General features: G+C 45.7%; 1 protein-coding gene across 4 annotated transcripts in view; it reads left to right on the forward strand.

Moving 5' to 3' along the window:
- rerea (arginine-glutamic acid dipeptide (RE) repeats a) overlaps nucleotides 1-12,306 on the forward strand; it is a 135,316-nt gene extending 123,010 nt beyond the window's left edge. For 2 of the 4 annotated variants that reach the window (XM_084365680.1, XM_084365682.1), the window contains 11 exons: nucleotides 3,149-3,311; nucleotides 3,415-3,507; nucleotides 4,013-4,212; nucleotides 4,474-4,635; nucleotides 4,725-4,838; nucleotides 4,933-6,311; nucleotides 6,961-7,183; nucleotides 7,275-7,992; nucleotides 9,627-9,767; nucleotides 9,876-10,056; nucleotides 10,144-12,306. In XM_084365680.1, the coding sequence (XP_084221806.1) occupies nucleotides 3,149-3,311; nucleotides 3,415-3,507; nucleotides 4,013-4,212; nucleotides 4,474-4,635; nucleotides 4,725-4,838; nucleotides 4,933-6,311; nucleotides 6,961-7,183; nucleotides 7,275-7,992; nucleotides 9,627-9,767; nucleotides 9,876-10,056; nucleotides 10,144-10,177 (3,408 nt within the window). In that variant the 3' untranslated portion in view covers nucleotides 10,178-12,306. Of the gene's footprint in view, nucleotides 1-3,148; nucleotides 3,312-3,414; nucleotides 3,508-4,012; nucleotides 4,213-4,473; nucleotides 4,636-4,724; nucleotides 4,839-4,932; nucleotides 6,312-6,960; nucleotides 7,184-7,274; nucleotides 7,993-9,596; nucleotides 9,768-9,875; nucleotides 10,057-10,143 lie in introns of all 4 variants that reach the window. The other 2 variants (XM_084365679.1, XM_084365681.1) reach the window with 1 other exon arrangement.
- The last annotated feature ends 1,724 nt before the right edge of the window (nucleotides 12,307-14,030 follow it).

The following is a 14,030-nucleotide window of genomic DNA, read 5'->3' on the forward strand; positions in this document are numbered from 1 at the left end:
ATTTCACACATCCATACTTGTATGCAGACGACCATTTTAAGTGGCAATAACCGGAATGGAAGCCCTGAGTGTCGTGATAGGAGGGTAAGCCCTTTCCTTGTCGGATAATCCACCGGCCAGAAAGCTCCTGCAGATGGAAGCAGTCTAAAAGGCCTTATAATACAGAGCTTATGTTGTCACTATCTCATGTTCTGTGGAGCGGCAGCAGCACACTCTGTACCGCTCTGCAGTGATTTAGTGGACTTGGGGGAGAAATTATGGTGCGGAGGCCAGGGCCAATCTACATTTCTATTTCAAGTATTTCCAATGAATTTTTACTGGACACCGGTGAACCGTTTTAGAGACAGGTTCCTGGAATAGTTTCTTCTTTACTGTCGTCTTTATTTTATGAAGGATTGGCAACTTTACTCGGAAGCTTCAACAATTACACACTAAACACACAATCGTAGAGAAAGAAACACAAGGTAATGAAAGTTTAAGCATTGCTGTGGGCATATGGCAGCATGACAAAGTGACTCTTATAGAGAACAGTACAGATAAGACGAGAGATCAGACGTATGTGGCTTCAAGGGAGCAGAATTTGACATGCAGGAAGGCTGAGAGGTAATCTGTCAATCTCCCTTTGACACTAATTTACAGCACAAAACCTGTCTCAACCACAGGAATGCCACGTTCATCTTCAACAGACAGCATATGTAGCTCCACTTTGAAAGTCTCGCCTGTGATTTCTTGCAGACATCAATCTTTCTTTCGTCAGCGAGGCAAAATGTATAACAAACATTACAAAAAGTTCTAGCTTTTCTGCATTATGCATGAGAGCCCAGAGCACCTTTTGCCATGGATTTTTAATAACTTGTAAACTCAACATGCTTACTCTGAATTTGTCGAGCCGCCTCTTTTGTTTTCCCCCTTTCCATTTACGGGCAGGCTCATCAGTGCACCTGTTATTCCCATTCAAAAGCCCAAGTTAATGTTTTCATTAGCCCCTGCCTAATGTAATGGTACTTGACACAGTGTAAGTGATGGAGAGGCAGGGTGACCTTTCTCCTTGTCTGCCAAGCTGTTGTCGAGGCCGTGCGGTTGTCAGCCTGCAGCGAGGAGGCAGAGAGGCACTGCTGAGAACAGTCATTAAGCACAGAGCCAAGCCAGCGCTCGGCACCACTCGACACTTTTGATCTGCACATTTCAATTAGATTTCACATCAGGACGCCTGCCTTCCCTCAGTTAGCACCTGCGCCCTGCCCTCCCAACTGCCCGGCCAGGCTGGAGAGGGAGGGAGGCGCACAGGAAACGGGCAGAAAGTTGTGTTAGCAGCCTGACATAGATGCACAAACACATGGCGACATAAACAAGCGTTTTTTGGTGATATTAGCTGCGCTGTCGGGGTCATTTGAACACTGTAAACACAAGTAGAAGGTTAATCTTTCCTTCTTTACCCAACTGGTTTTCAAATTTCAGTTAGGAGCCCTACTGATTTGTCTACACGTAGAATCGTTCCCAGCTCTCCAGGTGTGCTCATCTGCAGCAGTCTTGAGGTCTAAATAAAAACCTAGTCAGGCTGTGTGGCTCGGGACAGCCAGAGCTTTGCCATAACACAGCGCAGCACCTTAATTTACCCTGAAATGTGAGAAGGTTTCATTGAGCTCAGACACCCTCAGTAAATGTTCCCAGCACTGCTTTGCTTGATAAGACGGAGCGCTACAGCCGCTGCTAGATATGAATTTCCCCCAAAGAGCCACATAAAGGGAGCTCTTATTAAACAGGCCTAAGCCCTCTGAGTCAAGCACTTTCTGCCAATCAAAGCAGTGATTGAGAGAGACTTAATGTCAGATACTCACACGATTTGTTGAAGCGATAAAGTAGGGCACGTACCGGCCAGTCTCTGACCTGTGTTTTCTCACAGCAAGATACCAACAAGTAGTTTTATATTTCATGAGATGACATAAAAGAAATTAAAGCTGCAGTAACCTTTACTTTTCCATTAACAGCAGCCTTTTCTATTGCTGGCTTTGTTTCAATGCTTTATTCTCTTATTGTTAAAACAGAGTTGAGTGAGAAGCTTTTTATAGCCGTTTAAAACACTCCACCATTTCATCAAATCCTTTCCTGCCATTGTTTGTTCTTGATAGATGTTAAGCTGCTGCTGAAAAGCTGTTATTGCATTTCAGACAGAAATGCACTGACTAATTTATGTCAAGTTTCTCAGCTGAAGCAAAGAAGGCAAACAATCGATAGCCATTAAACTCTGGGAGCTTTGTTGAACAGCTGTTTGACAGACCTTAAACAGTAGATGGGCGCCCTCTGGGCTTTAAAGATTACAGGTGACTTACTGCTCAGCCAGCAATCACACCACACCTTCATGAATTTGTTATAGAGCCAGTGGACCACTAACAAGTGAGAGTTCATGGCGAGGAGGAAAAGGGCAAAGCCCAACAGGAAACTACATAATTGTCCCTGACTCCTGTTGCCAGTTTTCAAGCCTTGTTTATTATGAGCGTGGCCGGAAAGCGGCGGTTAATATGCACAGGCTGCCTCAGCAAAGTGCTTTCTGATCCATGATTGCATGTGTTAATGTTTCAGTTGGGTATTGATTTCCTGGCGGCCTTTTGTACAGTGGATTTATCCGCCTCACTCGCTGGCAAGCGCGCCCCTCCGAATGTTTGATTAAAGTTCAATTGACTCTTCCAGTGAAGGGGCGAGGAGCCATTTCACTCCCTATTTGTAGCGCCAAAGCTCTGCCTGACATGTTCTTTTGTTCCTATTCAAGCTCCTGCCACCCAGGCAGCCACCAATGCACTGATCCTAATATCCCTGCATTCAGTGAGCCTCCTCGCCTAATCCTGGGACAGACAGGGCCGCAGCACAAACATGCCCGGCCAGCCACAAATCCTGGCCTGGACTCACCCGCTCTGTGGCCTTTGACTGTGAAATACTGAGCAGACTGCTAATGTGTACCTTCCACATGTTTTGTTCAACCTAACTGCTCATATTTCACTGACTTTTTTCCAATTTTCTCAACAACTTTGGATAATAGACCTTAATTCCTTTTAAATTCAGTCACCTCCTTGAAGTCAAACGTGATGCCTCTTTCCTTACGTTGTGTTCTGTTGCATATTTTTACAGCATTTGTTTTTGTGTTTCATTTCAGGGAGAGCTAATCACCTTCTACTACTATTGGAAGAAGACCCCCGAGGCAGCCAGTTGTCGAGCCCACCGCAGACACCGCCGTCAGCCCGTCTTCCGCCGCATCAAGACGCGAACCGCTTCCACTCCCGTCAACACTCCCTCACGCCCCCCCTCCAGCGAGTTCTGTGAGTATATTTGACCCCTTCACTGTCTGCCAGGGAGGAGAGGAGGAGACCTGATACTTTCTGGTGTCGGAGCGATGTATTTGAAGTGTTTTCTCTCTTCCAGTGGATCTCAGCTCAGCCAGCGAAGATGACTTTGACAGCGAAGACAGCGAACAGGAGCTGAAGGGCTACGCCTGCCGCCACTGTTTCACCACCAGTAAGACCACGTTCCTTTTACAGACACTCTGATACGGTTTGCTTGGCTATTCCTGTCCTGATTAGGATCAGTGTGGGCCTGCACAACACAGCACTGTGTGACAGATGGGCATCAGAAGATGTCAGAACTAATTTGATCAAATCAGACATGAGCCCACAGCTCGTTCCCTCTCTCCACCTCATTATCCTTCCCCTCTTTCCACACAGCTGGCTCTCAGTGCCAGGCTCCCATCTGATCAGCCATCACAACAAGGGTGGCTAATAACTCTGGTTTTATAGTGCTAACCCATGTAGAGATTAGTACATGACTGAAAATGAAGATTGACAATGTAGCAGAAGACAGAGTTACACATTAAAAACAATATTTATCTCATTAGATGTTGAACTACAAAGTAACTTAAGGACTTTCTCTCTATTCTGCAATAGCAGTGGTTCAGAGATCATTTCTGTGTTTCTCGCTGCCTGTGAGAGTGTGTTATTTCACAACTGTAAATGGCTTTCCTCAGCCTCCAAGGACTGGCACCACGGGGGCCGGGAGAACATCTTGCTGTGCACAGACTGCCGCATTCACTTCAAGAAGTACGGTGAGCTGCCCCCCATCGAGAAGCCTGTGGACCCACCGCCATTTATGTTCAAACCTGTCAAAGAGGAAGAGGATGGACTCAGCGGGAAGCATAGCATGAGGACCCGACGGAACAGAGGCTCGGTACGCGCACACTCTGGCTCTCCATCTATTGCTCTATTTTCACCTTCAGGCACCATAGCTTCAGAGTTATCCCTGCAGAAATGTAGAGCAGACTACAAAGCAAGAGGCTAATCTTCTCTAGACAAGTAGAACAGGGGCAGACTGACATGCATTGTTCCATAAACTCGGGTTGGATTTGCGCATGGTCTATGTCGATCTTCATTTCTCCTATCAAAATTGTATTTAGCCGCCGTGCTTTATGTTGACTCTCTTTGTTAACAGATGTCAACGCTACGTAGTGGTCGAAAGAAGCAGACAGCCAGTCCCGATGGCAGAGCCTCGCCTACCAACGAGGATTTGCGCTCCAGTGGACGTACCTCACCCAGCGCAGCAAGTACTGACAGCACTGACAGCAAGACAGACTCCATGAAGAAGCCCAGCAAGGTAAACACAGCATAGACACCAACTTTGTCTTTCTATGCACGTTTGTCTGTGAAATGTACCCTAATTGCTCTGCTGCTTTGACTCCACAGAAGATAAAAGAGGAACCTCCTTCACCTATGAAGAGTGCCAAACGGCAGCGAGAGAAGGGAGCCTCAGACACAGAGGAGCCCGAGAGGGCCAGCGCCAAAAAGTCGAAGACACAAGTGAGTTTGTGGTCTTTGTTTTGTTGTTCTGTTTCAATGGAATGCACTGACTTGGTGTTATGATACTCATGCCTCTCTCTTCTCTGTCCCTCAGGAGCTGAGTCGGCCAGACTCGCCCTCAGAATGCGAGGGGGAAGGGGAAGGCGAGGGCGAGAGCTCTGATGGGCGCAGCATCAACGAGGAGCTCAGTAGCGATCCTAAAGACATTGACCAGGACAACCGGAGCTCCTCCCCGAGCATCCCCAGCCCACGTGACAATGAGAGCGACTCAGACTCCTCCGCTCAGCAGCAGCAGCTCCTGCAGAGCCAGCACCCTCCGGTCATCCAGTGTCAGCCAGGCACCTCAGCCGCCTCCTCGGCACCCCCTCCGCCTACAACCTCAGCCCCCTCACTGCCTCCACAGGTCTCCCCGACAGCGGCCTCCACCTCTCTACCTCCCCAGCCTTTGCCCCAAGCAAGCCCGATGTCTCTTATTCAGTCAGGAGCGTCGCTCCACCCTCAAAGGCTTCCCTCTCCACATTCACCTATGACTCAGGCTCCCCCTCCTGGCCCACCAGTCCCACCTCAGTCATTACCCAGCTCGCATCACGGGCCCATGCCTCCTATGCCACACCCACTACAGCCTGGCCCCTCACACATGCCTCATCCTCACTCCATGCCCCCTCAGGGCTTCCCTGTGGGTCAGTCTCAGGTCCCACCCCTGCCAATCTCTGGCCAATCACAGCAGAGGCCACACACGCCCCCTTCCCAGTCCCAGTCATCTGCTCAGAGTGGAGGCCAGCCTCCCAGAGAGCAGCCCCTGCCTCCAGCCCCAATGTCCATGCCTCACATCAAGCCTCCGCCAACCACACCCATCCCTCAGATACCCAACCCACAGTCCCACAAACACCCACCGCACGTGTCAGCGCCTCCATTCCCTCAGATGCCTTCAAACCTGCCTCCACCTCCTGCCCTCAAGCCCCTCAGCTCTTTATCCACCCACCATCCTCCATCGGCACACCCACCTCCCCTCCAGCTTATGCCGCAGGGGCAGCAGCTTCAGCCTCCTCCAGCTCAGCCTCCGGTTCTCACTCAGTCCCAGAGCCTCCCGCCAGCAGCCAGCCACCAACCTCCTCCAGCTCCTCCTCTGCCGCCCTCTGCGGCAGCCTCACACCCAAACGGGCCACCGCAGCCGCCATTCTCGTCTCATCCTTTCAATACAGTTCTACCTCCAACCGGCCCTCCCCCATCCTCATCAAACTCTATGCCTGGCATACAGCCTCCATCTTCCTCCGCTCCATCCTCCTCCATTTCTATGCCACTGCCTGCCTCGGTCACTTGTGCCGGCCCGGGCCCGGTGCTCCCACCTGTACACATCAAAGAAGAGCCTCTGGACGAGATGGAAGAGCCAGAGAGCCCTCCACCCCCACAGAGAAGCCCCTCCCCAGAGCCTACTGTCGTCAACACCCCCAGCCATGCCAGCCAGTCAGCACGGTACGTCTACAAACACTGATCTGTGCCCAAAAAAGAGGAGAACATACACCTGCACACGCTGTTATTCATCAGTAGTCTGTTGAGCTGCTTACTGTCTTGTCTGGGGATGCTGATTAGCTCTCAAACACATCCAACAACAAAGAGTCCCTGCCTTCAGATTTTAAGGCTTTGATGTAAGCAACAAATCGAATGTCCTCAGCAAAACAGGCATCCAAGGCCACAATTAGCCCTGAGCTCTGAGTGGCTGATGGCTCAGAATTATCGGGGATGGAGAGCAGGGAGATTAATTACAGTGAGATGCGAGTGAACTGAGGCATCTGAATATGAGTATCTGTAGTTGCCTTGTGCTTAAGTGGCTCTCAGACTGCCAATGAATAGCAATGAGGATTTTAATACATACTCAACATAGCCACAAAAGTGAATGCTGAGGGAGTTTTTCATTTCCTTTTGAATAATGGACCAGTGTGAGCTAATACAAGCTGTCTATCCATCTAAAGGGACATTATCCTGCCATTCAGAATCTAAAATTAAACATGAACATTGTGGCTCTAACCTTTTATGTATTTTTGTAACGAGTATTAATTTATGAACTAGATAATCATTCCTTTTTGTGAGTAAATGTGTTAAATGTTCTCTACCATGACTGCAGGTTCTACAAGCACCTGGACCGGGGTTACAACTCATGTTCGAGGACAGATTTATACTTCACTCCCCTGGCTTCATCTAAACTGGCCAAGAAGCGAGAGGAAGCTCTGGAGAAAGCCAAGAGGGAAGCGGAGCAGAAAGTGAGGGAAGAGAAGGAGAGAGAGAGGGAGAGGGAAAAAGAGCGAGAAAGAGAGCGGGAACGAGAAAAGGAAGCAGAACGAGCTGCGGTGAGTGGTTTTGTTTGTCTCCCTTTTGTTTGACAGTGGTTAATTTTTTTTCTTTTAAGTCTTACTAAGCATGAAATTTGTCCCCTCACAGAAAGCTTCGTGTTCCTCTCATGAGGGCAGAATGGAAGCTCAGATGGTCGGCCCCGCCCACATGCGTTCACCCTACGACGGTCCCCCCACCACGATTGCAGCTGTGCCTCCGTACATCGGCCCCGACACCCCTGCCCTGCGCACCCTCAGCGAGTACGCACGACCCCACGTCATGTCCCCCACCAATCGAAACCACCCGTTCTTTGTGTCCCTCAACCCCGCAGACCCCCTTCTGGCCTATCACATGCCCAGCCTGTACAACGCTGACCCGGCCATGCGGGAGCGCGAGCTACGAGAGCGGGAGATGCGAGAGAGGGAGATTCGTGAGAGGGAGCTGAGGGAGAGGATGAAACCTGGTTTCGAGGTTAAGCCTCCAGAAATGGACACACTCCACCCTTCCACGAATCCCATGGAGCACTTTGCCCGGCATGGGGCCATCACGTTGCCCCCCATGGCTGGACCTCACCCTTTCGCCTCCTTGCATCCAGGCCTGAACCCATTAGAGCGTGAGCGGCTGGCCCTAGCTGGGCCCCAGCTGCGGCCAGAAATGAGCTACCCAGAGAGGTTGGCTGCAGAGAGACTCCATGCTGAGAGGATGGCCACAGTGGCCAATGACCCCATCGCTCGTCTACAGATGTTCAACGTCACGCCACACCACCACCAGCACTCACATATTCACTCCCACCTTCACCTCCACCAGCAAGATCCTCTTCACCAAGGTAAAAGAAAGCCCTACTTGTTTACATACATGTAAATGTCTTTAACACTATTACACAATTACACAATAGATTTAAAAAAAAAAAAACTTTATAATATTCTATATATTATTGTATTCATATATATGTTCAAATTATAACAAATTTGAATGGTTGCACTCTAAAACATATATAATTTGTTGTTAATTGGTCATTATTTGGCAAACACAGTTGTGTTACCCAAAATGTTTGAGAATTTGGTTACTATGGGATGCAAATTGGCAAATAATGTAAAGATTTTTGTTTTATTTTTATGATAGCAACCATTTTGTCTGAGTAGTTTTTTATATTTCCTATAATGGATGATTCAGAATTTTAGTACATTTTCACTGTCTGTTCTTCTCTTTATGCATGAAACAGTCATATGAATATTTTTAAATGGGAAGAAATATGTACCTTACATGACAATGTTTTTATAGTATATATTTATTTTTGCATTCGTGTGTACATATATATATATATATATATATATATGTATATATAGTTATAGTTATATTTCTTCCACATCCCTTTGATGACGTATTCAGCATGTGATACATGGATGTTTTGATAGTTACTCCTATCAAATTTGTATATGGATATATCGATATTTTAGCTTTATGTTTTTAATGTTGTGTGATATTGGTGTTATTGTGTCGTATTTTGAAATTATACATTTTTGTCATGGATCTATATTATCAGAACAAATATAAGATATATGACCATTAGAAAAAAGTTAAAAAATGTCCAAGGATAGACCCTTGGGGTACTCCACAAATAAATTATCTATTTAAGATGTACCAGTTTTAGGATACAAGCTGTTCTGTTATTTAAAATGATAGCAAGCCACTTAAGTTAGCTTTTGAAAGTATTCTGAAAAGAATATTGTGTTTAACAGTGAAATATTTTGGAAAAAATGTAATGTTTTTTTTGATCAGAGGCAGCAGAAATATTGCTATCTAATTGAAACCGTGCCAATTCTACGATATATTTAGAAATACATCTGCACTTACAGGATGTTGTTTTCTTTAACTCGATGAAGTTCAAGGTTATAGGAAGAGAAGTTTTATTTGAAGAATCTTGGAAAAACTGGCTAAAATGAAAGTAGATAACAAGAGGTTCACCTGATTTATTCCAAGCAAGTAAAATAATACACAACAACGACCTACACACAGACAAATATGACCTTTTTAAGGAGGTTAAGATTAGTTAAGGATCTTTTCTAGTATGGAGCAGAGGGCATCCATGAAGAGTGAAAAAAGGGACTTAAAATTAATTATAGTTCCACTAAAATCTTTTTAAGTAGTAGATTTTTTCCATGTGATCTGAAAGTTCACCTCACATTTTATACCCTCGGTTGGCATGAGATTGGATAAAAGTATGTTACATCCTCATTAAGTTCCTGATAGGGCGAGCAGTTGCTGTACAGATATATATAGTAAGTGGTCCCTGAATTCTTTTGGTCAGCCTTGAGTGGAGTAACATTACATGAAGCTGCGTATCATTAATGCCTGTAGCATGCACTGTCTGTGATACACTGAAAATGTAAAATGAGTGTACCTTGAATCTAAGACTCTGACGGCCAGAAGGGGGTGGTGAATGTCTTGTGTGTCCTCCAGGTTCGGGGGGTCATCCCCTGGCAGTAGATCCCTTGGCACCTGGACATCACCTGGCCCGCTTCCCTTACCCGCCCGGCGCCATCCCCAACCCACTCCTCGGCCAGCCGCATGAACACGAGATGCTGCGCCACCCAGTCTTCGGTAAGTTCTCTGCCAGTTGCAAAACTCATTACCAGTAAAATCACATCCAATCTATCAATCATCAGCCAGACCCTCCTGATCAAATCTTTTGGTTTGTGCCTCCTCCAGGTACTCCATACCCTCGGGAACTACAAGGAGGTCTGCCACCGCCCATGTCCGCAGCACACCAGCTGCAGGCCATGCATGCCCAGTCAGCTGAGCTCCAGAGGCTGGCCATGGAGCAGCAGTGGCTCCACGGCCACCATCACATGCACGGAGGACCACTGCCTGGCCAGGAGGACTACTACAGGTCAGATAAGCAACAGCAATCAGACTAAAAAAACATTATATAAACTGAGTGTATGTGTATTAAAGCTTAATGTTGTTTTTGTTTCAGCCGGCTGAAGAAGGAGAGTGACAAGCAGCTGTAACCAGCCAAGGGAGGCAGTGACTGACAGGTGCAGGACACGGGAAGTTGTTACAGAGTCGTTACATTCAGTTTCGAAGAACAGAAAAGGCCAAGTGGATCGTCTGAGAATTCTTCTGATATTTGGTTTCTGTTCCTGTCAAGGACCTTTTTTTTTTAATTATTATTTTTTCAAGACATTGACATTTCAAGACATCTTTGGTATATAGCCAGTAGTGACAACGTCCTCAAGACTCCTGCATGACAAGCTTCCCTGACGTTTTTTTGTAGGTGCTAGAACAAGACACTGTGCTTATCAACAAAAGAAAAAAAAAGACAAGACTGGTCAGGCCGTTTATGGAAAAATAACAAGTGCTATCTTAAATTCAACATTTATTTTAATACATTGTTGGAGGTTTTTCATAATTTTAAGAAAAGCTACAGCATGGCGTTTTTGAGTCTGTAAATAGTATATATAAACATATAATTATTATTATAATTATTATTATTACTAGGTGTGGACTCCAAACCAAGTCGTTTCAACCTCCAATATAATTGTTTTGAAGCATTATCCCTTGTTTCAGAGGGGAGCACCATGGCATTATTATATGAGCAGTTTCCGAGAGAGTTGTGGTTCAGTTGTGACGTTCCTCTGACATCACTGTGTGTTAGATTTTAGTCCCACATCATACACTATGTAAACCTGTCGCACCCACATCCATCCATCACACACCTTCGACAAGCAGACGGTTGTCAGAATGTGTAAACTCGACGTGTTGAGTTGATGATTTAAAACACTTGAAGAGGTGATGCAGTAAGTCACTGAGGTTTCTTTGGAGTGCACACTGAAGCCATGGATTTAAAAGATAAAAAAATAAGATAAATGTTTGCACTGAGAGAGTATTGTTGAGCTCCACCCAACTGGTTTTACCCTTTTTTTTTGCTTAAAATCAGTATTTAAGTCTACAGAATGGAGGTATACTTCATTACTTTTGTTTTTATAGAGAATGATTTTGATAAGGATTTTAAAAATGTGGACACCAGAAACTTATTTGGCTGACCTGAAGAAAAGTTCTTTTAAATTATCGGGACCTGAATTTTAACTTCACTCAACGGGAGCTTAACAGGACTTACGGATTGTTTTAAATGTGTGAATGCTTTGTGTTTTTTTGTCTTTTTCATCACCTGGTCCGGTCAATGACGTTTGTCGCAGGGCTCATATCCGACCGAGTCATCCTCCGACTAGGCTGTAATAATGTTCACTGTGACACTAGAGGAGGGGGGCCTGCCAACACGTGACCACCAGGAGGGTAGAGGGTCCATGATTCTGTGTGTGCGTATGAATGTGTGTGTTTTCCTCACAATGTTTTGCCTTGGTTCCTTAGGGATACACACAACCTCCTGAGCCTCGGGAGTGCTGTGTGTGTACGTGCCACTGACTGTTACAAGTCGTGTTGACCTGTCGTACCAGTGCACATGAGCCCAAATTTTTCTTTTTGTTTTTTTTTTATTGCTGTAGCCATGACATGAGTTCTGCTTTTGTTCCATGCACTAAGACTGTTGAACTGTCGTGGACGCTTAGAAAACTGTGGCTGAGTTTTTTTCTTTAAACCAAATGAAGAAACTGTTCTTGCATTTAAAAGTGACCATATCTACCCATGGAGCACTATAATTTACATTTACACACTTGTAAACATCATCAAAACTCACAGCCCCTTTTTTTTTTTTAAAAAGTCCAAAAAAGTCCCTGACAACAACCTGTCTCTCTGTCTCGCCATCTTCCTGTGTCTTCTCTCCTGACGACGAACTCCTCATCATCATCATCATCTTTGCCTCGTTTCCTGACGATTCCCTTGCCTTTTACTCCCTCTTTTTGTGTCTCCAAAACCTTTGATGTTAAGTGTTGTCAATGGTTTAGCTTCTCGTTTCAAAGCGGCAATAGCAGAATGTAAATTCTGACTGCTAAGATTTATATATATACTGGTATCTTGAAGCTTATTGTATATATGAGTAGTCGCCATGGGATGACACAATGTAAACAAAAAGTAGAAATAATAAGAAAAATTGTGAGTCCTGTGTTCTCTCCATTTGAGTATTTTGTAATTTTTTTGAAAAATTTGTGGAATTAAAATAAACGACTAAGTTACACCACAAGATACGACTTGTTTTCTTTTTGTGTGTCTTCTGATACATCAATGAATCCTGTTCATTCCTTTGTAGACGCAGACTGCTGAATCCCAGCAGCAGCGAGACAATAATCCTTTCAACGGTGAACAATTTTGATTACTCACTGCTCATTTGGCAAAGAAAAACACTCCTAACTCCATCTGTTTTTTTACATTTGTGAATGTGATTCTCCAGCTGAGCAGAGGGACTGTTGTGGATCTGTTTTGATAATACTCATGTCCTACATTTGCTCTTGAATAATAGAATTTTTGCTCGATGGGAGAAACGTGTTAAAGAAACAGATCAAGCATCCCCGTTTTTCCTCAGCTTCACAAACACCGAGCTTTGAGAGATCACCTCAGCAGCAGGTAGTGAATCTCAGAGCTGAATATTGCACTGCTATGGTATAATAACATCAAAGCCTGGCTAAGCCAGAAGGAACACTTACGCAGGCTGAGATGCCTTGCTATCAGCGGGGCATGGCTGTCATTTCATCCTGTGTGTGTGTGTGGAGTGATAGACCAGCAATCTGTGATGCTGTGCCGAAGCGATGGGCTGTCATTTTGAGAGGGAGCTATTATTCTACTGCTGCTCTCTGAAATGATGCCCTGTCCTCGGGAAAATCGAGGTTCCTTGGATGCTCTATCCTGGGGCTGTCATGTGACGGCCCGCCTTGTGAGGAGGTGCTGCTTGTTGTTGCCTCACCTCCCCATAAGACACAACAAGACGTCAGAGCCGAGCAGCACTGGCTGGTTGAATAATTCATCTCCCCTCCTCCTCCTCTTCCTCCTCCACACCGGCGATGGAGCGACTGTGACTTGTGTCAACTCAAATCCTTCTCATAATACTGTGTGTACCCCTCAGGCATGCACACAGGGATGCACAGTCTCAGAAAAAAAAATCCGCTCCTTCTGTCTGAATAGCAATATGTCTTGTGCTGTTCTCGCAGTGTTATTGTGTCTGTTGCAGCTGGTCTCTCGGACATAGAGCCTCCTCATCTCCTCTGTCCTCCTGCCTTTTTCCTTTCGCTCCGCTGGGCCTGCCTGCCTGCTGCAGAGTGTGATGCTCAGTGGCAGAGAGGAGCCTACATGCCATTAGTGCGTTCAGTCGGAAGGTAGCTGTGCTCCTTCGGCTGGTCGCTCTGCGGCTGCAGCACGGACCCTGTTTATGTAAAAATGAGCCGTGTTGACACAGAAAGCAAATCTTCTGCTGGTGTTGTTCCTCATCCACCGGCTGAATTAGATATACAAGAGACATGATAGGCTACTGGATATTTCATATGTCTGGTGTTCTCCCAGAAACACCCACCATGTTCAACGTTTTATGTGCTTGGCGCAGAAATGAAATCACTGGTTCCATGTTTTATCTTGGCCCTGTTCTTCAAACGTGGCTTAAAGGCTGAGTTATCATGATGAAATAATCATGTTAAAGCAGCACTATGTAGTTTTGGAGAAGAAATCCAAACTCAGAATTTTAATATTTACAATATTACGCATTGAGGCTTTAGATAAAGTCTTTTTAAATCAATTTGGGATCGCAGGGCTTCCGGGGAAGTGTATGAGGCCAGAAATGTTTTGTGGACTGAGAAACTTCATTTTCCATCAGCATGGGGATGAGTAGATAATGACTGAATTTTCATTTTGGGTGAACTTATCCTTTAATCTCACCCCACATTCTGCTTCTACTCCACCACGTGTCAGAGGGACATTATT

The sequence above is a fragment of the Pagrus pagrus genome (assembly GCF_965226575.1).
Source record: "Pagrus pagrus genome assembly, chromosome: 11".
Lineage (NCBI taxonomy): Eukaryota > Metazoa > Chordata > Actinopteri > Spariformes > Sparidae > Pagrus > Pagrus pagrus.